Source organism: Capsicum annuum, chromosome 11 (genome assembly GCF_002878395.1).
Source record: "Capsicum annuum cultivar UCD-10X-F1 chromosome 11, UCD10Xv1.1, whole genome shotgun sequence".
NCBI classification, from domain to species: domain Eukaryota; kingdom Viridiplantae; phylum Streptophyta; class Magnoliopsida; order Solanales; family Solanaceae; genus Capsicum; species Capsicum annuum.
The window spans coordinates 3,182,725-3,190,036 of record NC_061121.1 but is presented as its reverse complement, the minus strand read 5'-3'; the positions used below and the strand labels follow the sequence as shown (position 1 = coordinate 3,190,036).

The window sequence follows — 7,312 nt, the reverse complement described above, 5'->3', positions numbered from 1 at the left end:
ATAAAATCTGAAACAAAAGATGTCTTTTCTCCTTGATATGGTATACGATATTTACAAATAACATACCAAAATATCAAATACCATACCGAAATATATATAGCTACACACACACACACATATATATAATACTTAATATTAATATAAAAATATTTAGACTTTGAAAATTTCGCTACTCTATTTTGATTGAAATATCTTTTTGGTGTAATTGATTAATAAAAGAAATTATTTGTACTTCTTTTTCAATATTTTTACATGTGTAATACATTTTTATGATACAATTAAGTTATATTTTAAAAAAGTTGAAGTAATAATACTCTAGTATACGAGTATATATTGTCAAAGTTAAATAAATTATGATTATCGATTATCATATCATAAAATATCAAAATCAAACGTCAAAATACTGAACCATACAAAATAAATATGACATAATAAATTAGCATACCAAAATTTCAAATACCTACCGTACCATGCCATTCCACCCCTGGATCCACCACTTCGAATTGGATTTTATTATTTTTTCTTTTTTAAACTTAAATATGGAGTAGTATTTAACATGCCATGAAAAAGTCAATTAGGCTTTGAAAGAATCATACGTTATTTAAGATTGTTGATTGTGTTGGTTTATCAGTGTTCGTCTTATTCTCCCTTAATATATTCAATAGGCACAAGGAAGGTATGCGTAGGGAAAAAATGAGAGGTTCTTCTGTAGAATCGAATGTAGTTCTGGTAGCTAAGAGGTCAAAGTATGTGATTTTGGCGTTGTTTGTGATAGCTGTATATGGGAGTTGGTCTGTGTACGAGCATCAGTTTCTCAAATTGCCAAACCCACTTGGTGCTGAACAGGTTGGTAAGAGGGGTTTCTCCGAGCATGAAGCCATCAAACATGTTATAGCCTTGACTCAATTGGGTCCACATCCAGTTGCTTCAGATGCACTTGATCATGCCTTGGACTATGTATTGCAAGCCATAGAAACGATTAAACAAACAGCTCATTGGGAAGTTGATGTTGAATTAGATGTTTTTCATGCGAAATCTGGTGCTAATACTATGATTGGTGGACTCTTCAAGGGAAAAACTCTTGTTTATTCAGATCTCAATCACATTGTGTTAAGGATATCGCCGAAATATACACCTCAAGCAAGAGAAAATGCTATTCTAGTCTCTTCCCACATTGATACCGTGTTTTCTGCGTATGTTTCTCCTCCTAATATTTCCTTTTCACTCAGTTTCATACGTTGTGTTTTCTTGCAAATGTATTTCGTGTATCTGCTTGTTGATTGTAATTGACAAAAGTGTATGGACCAAATGTAGCTCAGAATCCAGAATATCCTTATTATTAATTCTATTTTTTATTAATTTAATCAGATTAAAGGCTTATTCAATGATTGCTCGCTTTCAACTTTATAGTCTCCCCTATCCTCCCAATTAGAAAAAGAAGAAAAGGAAGAAGAAGTGATTTATTCGTAGAAGAATAAGAAGAAATGCAAGGTAAGGCTGCGTACGATGCACCCTTGTGGTGGGGCCCTTCCCCGGGCACGCATAGCGATAGCTTTAGTGCACCAAGCTGCCCTTTTAGAATAAGAAGCAAAAAGGCATATGCTATGCCAACAAGTGTATTGACATAAGTTCCAATAAGAAATTAAGAACACAAATACGTACAAGTGTAGTGATATAAGTTCCTCCGAGAAGTGGATCTTGTTACCGTAGCAGAAACACAAAGCCGTGAGGAAATAAAGAAAAGAAGGTAAAACTTAAAAGTAGACTGCTGATTCTATAGAAATGGTCTTCCAATTCTTTGGAATCATGTAATACTTCCCCAGCAAAGACACTATATTGCACTATAGGGCAGTTTCCAGGGATCGTTGTTTCTTTTGTTGTTCAGACCTTCATGGCATATAGAGCAGGAGATGCTAGGTGGTAAAACTGGTCATCTCCAGTACTGCGCGTTGTTATATAACCAAAAGATTCGGTTATTGAGTTCATTGTGATGATTGGGAAATTGCAAAACACAGACGTGTTTCCTTTCCAAGACTTTTTTCCCTTATTCAAGTCATATTTGTGGACCTCTTCCATTCCTAATATTTCTGCCGCTAGGTGGTTTGTGTCATTCATCAATTAGAATACAAGAGTAACATATAAAGTTACCAGTTTCGGGACTACTTCGTTCAATACATGTGTTTTCTTCCCAAAAAGAGGGAATTATTCATGAATCTGTGTCAATACTCCTCAACAAAATGGGAGAAGAATGGGAGAATCAAAAGATAGAGCATATACTGTCAAAAGGGGATATGACAATATATGTTCTGACAAGGAATTGATTGACAAATGACCATGGAAGCTTCTATGGAGTTAGTTTTATCTTGGCTACCTTGTATGAAGCATGTCTTACCCAAGTTAGTTTTATCTTTGCTACCTTGTATGAAGCATGTCTTACCCAAGACAATCTCAGCAAATGAAAAATTCAGATTGTAAATAGATGTTATATGTGCCACAGATGGCGTTGGAGAGTGTTAGGCATCTATTCTTGCCTTGTGCTATAGTAGCTGACATATGGAGTGTATGTTTTTATTAGTTTTTGGACTTGCCGGGGTCATGCCAAATACTATTAAAGAAGCCTATGAGAGCTTGGCATTCGCGGATAGTTGGGAGACCCAAGAAAAAACTTGGTGTATGGTGCTTGCTGCTATCTTTTGGTGCATATGGAATGAAAGGAATTGCGTCCATATGGAATGGAATGAAAGGAATTGCAGATGTTTTGATAGGATTTCAACTCCTAACCTCATTCTTAAATCCAATTGTTTGGTCAACTTCTATAGTTGGTTCAACCATACCCCTATAACTATTGTTGAAATTTTTTTGGATTATGTCTGCGCTTTAGTTATTCAGTAAGTTCTTGTATAGGACTAGACAAGCATCTTCTTTTGCTGTAGTTTTTTTCCTTGTGTCTTCTTGATGCCTCTTAGCAAAATTTCCATACTTCATTAAAAACAAGAAGAAAGAACAACAAGTTACTTGACATTAAAAAGAAGAAAGAACAGGGTAGGGGATGGGAAGAGAGTCAGTTTTTAGAGAAAAAATGATGTGGAGATGTGGTACTAAAAGATGAGTTCCCGAGCTTCTATAGGATTTCTTGTTAGAGGGAGGCGGTAGTCCATCATATTAGAGGGTTACAAGGGGAAGAAACGTTTTGGGATTTGAGGTTTAGGAGGGATTTTCAAGACTTGGAAGTTAATGAGTTTCAAAGGTTGCTAGCTCTACTTCATCATCATCGCGAGCCAACTGATAGACTCGATACTCTGAAATTGAAGTTGGGGAGTAATTGGGTTTTTTCTGTCAAGTCTTTCTATGAGAAGCTTTTGGTGAAAGATGTGGAGGCTTTCCCCATTAAGTCGATTTGGATTCCTAAGGTGCCGAGGAAGGTGTGTTTTTTCTCTTGGTTAGTTGCTAGTTAAGTTCCGCGGACTCTTCACTTTTGATGGCGCACCCGTGTCGGATACTTCAAAAATACATTACTTTTGGAGAATCCGATGCGCACCCGTCGACATTTTTGAAGAGTCCGAGCAACATAGGCTGCTAGAGGGGTGTTCGACGGAAAACCTAGGAAAAAGTAAGGTCATATGCATTAGCTGTTGTTACTTATGCAAAGTGACGGGTGAGGAGGTTGATCATCTTCTATTACGTTGCAATCCGATCACGAGACTGGTGGGATATGTTTAACTGTTTTGGTATTTCTTGGGTGATGCCTAGAACCGTGAAGGGAATGCTGTCTTGCTGGAAAGCTAGAAGAAGCAGGAGAAAGTGCAGGGCTTAGAATGTTGTTCCTTTAGCCTCCGGCCCCTTATTTATTTTGGTGCGCCCGTGTAGTGCCGGGTTGTATAGAAGCCTACCGTTTATGTTTTTTTTTTTCTTGCTGTCTTATATTATCTTCTTGTAGTACTTTTCAGAGGATCGCGTGTGCCAGGTTGGTTCAAAATCCTTTATCTGCAGCAACTGTATATGCCTTTGCTGTTTGACCTATTAACTGACGGGTTGTGAAGGGGTGCTACTTATTGTTTTACATGCCTTTTCTTACTTTTTCTATGATGCCAAACACATGATAACACACCCTTTTCTCTATTATCTGATTAATCTTCAATCTAATGATTCATTAATATATCTGCTAAGTTAAAGTGGTACTTGCTAATATTGGGCTATCTTGTTCGCTTATTTTACTATATATAGTGAAGGGGCCGGAGACTGCAGTTCATGTGTAGCTGTTATGTTGGAGCTTGCTCGAGGAGTGTCTCAATGGGCTCATGGGTTCAAAAATGCTGTAATTTTTTTGTTTAACACAGGAGAGGAGGAGGGCTTAAATGGTGCTCACAGCTTTATAACTCAGGTTTTTGCCCCTTTTAAGACTTATCTCGAGATTTTTGTTCCAGTATCAACGTATCAAAAAAAAGGGTCCTAAAGCCGGGGGTATATCAGAAACAACCTCTCTACTTCTCCTGGGGTAGTGGTATGATCTGCATACACTCTATCCTCCCCAGACCCCAGTAGGTGGGAATACACTGGGTATGTTGTTGTTGTTGTTGTATCAACTTACCAAAAAAAGTTTGTGTTCCTGTATCAGTTTATTTTCTTATCCATGTTTACTGGAGTACATGACTCTAGTCACTGCAATATCCTGAGTTCTGGGCATATTTGCATGGAATCAGCAAGAAAACTAAAAATTGAAGGTTTCCATTAATAATTTCTTTTCATAATAGACAATGCTTCAAGCAAGCATGTACTAAGTATGTTAGATATGCACTAGTCATGAAAACACTTAAAACATGCTTTGAAACTGAGTACATAAGTCATTTGTTGAAATATGCATTTAAAACATGTCTGCACGTAAAAGCTGTGAGGCGTAGTGAAATTTGTAAATCATGAGCTAATACATTTCTGTAAACTAGGAAGCGGTAGAAGCATAACTATTATATTTAATCTAAAGTTAATGCTGAATATTTTGTAAAACTATACTGAATGCTAATTAAAATAAAGGGAGGAACTTTAATGCAAACTGAATGCATGGAGCTGAATTGTAGTACAATGACCCTGTATACAATACATATATACTGATGTGAAGTGATGTCTAAAAAGTCAAGTATAAAAGCAAGTAGAACTAAACTAAGGGTCATGTATAAATACTGGGTTTGAAATTGTGGGATGTGAATTGATGCAATGACCAAGTAAATAAACATGTAACTGATCAATATTGTACCGAATAAACTGAGTACGAGGTTATGCAATAGCTGAGTTTGAACCGTGGGAGATATTATTAACCGACATATAACCATGTGAGCTAAACATGGAGTTCGATGTATAATCCCTATTGAAAAGGGCCAAATATACCTTGCCAGGGTATAAAGGCTGATCTGATGTAGTACCACTAAATTGATGTCCAAAAGGACTAAGGTATCAAGCCTGGTCTGACAGGCGACCTTTTAGAACCAATAGTGGCACCGTTTTTCTGGGACTTACGGACTTCTACTTAAGGTCTCAACCTAACATAATCATGGGTGAGCCTTCATCCCTGCGCCTGCTTGGTGCTAAGTACTACTCCCAACTGAATGTAAGTTGATTTATTGAATAGCTGAATAATACTAAAGTTCTGAGATTGAAAGATAAGTGCTTTATCTGAAATCATTCTAAATCATATAAATCTTAAGGACAGAGTGTTTGATTGACAATGCATGATATCCTAAGTCATTAGGTGTTTATAACCAACTCATTGAAGAATGCAACTATCATGACAAATTTTATAATCTGAAGAGAATGTGAATTTTCATAATACAAGTCTAAAATACTAAATATCAATATACTGAGGAGTAATAAAATGGCATGTCTGTGAAGATAATGAATTCATGGGAAAACAAATGTTAAACTAATATAGATTGAACTCCATCAAATTTTGATAAATAATGCTTAATAGTTTTTAAAAACTTCTACATCTTATATAGCTTGATCATATGCTTGAAATCTTCCAGACCCCACTGTGTGGGAATATACTGGGTTTGTTGTTGTTGCCTATGCTTGAAATCTTAAGTAATATCATGTAAATCAGACATGGACATGAGAATAATGTGAATACTATAAATCTATAATATAGCCTAAGAAATCACGATTAATCATTAAAACACACTTATGAATGAAAAATATATCACGGAGCACTGAATTTAAGCTTGGAATCATAATTTAGTAAAAACTAGAAATCATAAAATTCGTGAACAAAAATCATAATTTGAGCATGAGGATGAAAAGAGATCCTCATTGAATACCCACATTCTTGATCTAAAGTTTGGAGGATTTGAACTTGAAGATGAAGAACCTAAATTTCTTGATTTGGAGAAGAGGAAATCACATGTTTCTCTGAGTAATTTCGTGTGTTGTGAAGTGGATGAGGGATTAGGAGTAGTTTAGGCCTTATATTCAGCCTTAGGATAGCTTAAACAATGTAATTTAGGAGGTTAAAAGGTGGGAAAAGACCGGAATACCTCTCGGAAAATGTTGCAGAAAAATCTAATTTTGGACGCCAAACGGACTCTCCGACGATCGTGGGTGGATTGAATCGTATGTTCTACGGGGCCTTTTCAGGTCTCTGAAGTTGATCAGACGAGACCATTCCACAATCGTGGGTTCCTGGTCGTGGTTTGGGTTGTCAAATCTGACAGCTTGACAGTACTTCAGTAAAATGACAATAACTTTTTTCTCCGATATTGGATTAAGGCTAAATTGGATGCGTTGGAAAGGTAATTCAAATACCTATCATTTGGTGGGTCATGAGCTCATTAATACTTCAAAATCTAGGAGTTATGCTCGTTTGAATTTGACTATAGCAAGATTCTTCTCTAGAAATCAATCGGTAAGAGAGGTTTTGACTTGACCAGGTGCTAGGAGTTACCTGTGGCCTTAATACATGTCTAAATCACTTCTCATACCATGAAAACATGATGTTTGATTCTACATTTACTTTAAGTAGGGTTCTAATCTTAGCTCGAATTTCTCGAGTGTTACATAACTAAAAACTAAAGTTCCCATAGCTTTAGGATTTTAGATATTACTGCGAGACGCCATAAGTTCTGCAAAAGGACGTATATTAGCCTTCAAGAATTTATGAAATCATGGTCAATAAATGCTTTTGGGAACAACCTAGTTCATACTGCGTATATCCTTTTGGTGGGAGGAGATTTCCGGGGTCCTTTAGGATGCTGATTGAGCACCATGTGTGGCACCAGATTGAATAATTAGATAGTTGGTACACAGATTTGTCTCTGTTTTTTAACAC

General features: G+C 36.4%; 1 protein-coding gene across 1 annotated transcript in view; it reads left to right on the top strand.

Annotated features, from left to right (window-relative positions):
• The first annotated feature begins 476 nt into the window (after positions 1-476).
• LOC107847553 (endoplasmic reticulum metallopeptidase 1) overlaps positions 477-7,312 on the top strand; it is a 43,820-nt gene continuing 36,984 nt past the window's right edge. The window contains exons 1-2 of the mRNA XM_016691882.2: positions 477-1,193; positions 4,225-4,381. Of these exons, the coding sequence (XP_016547368.1) occupies positions 679-1,193; positions 4,225-4,381 (672 nt within the window). The 5' untranslated portion in view covers positions 477-678. The remainder of the gene's footprint in view (positions 1,194-4,224; positions 4,382-7,312) is intronic.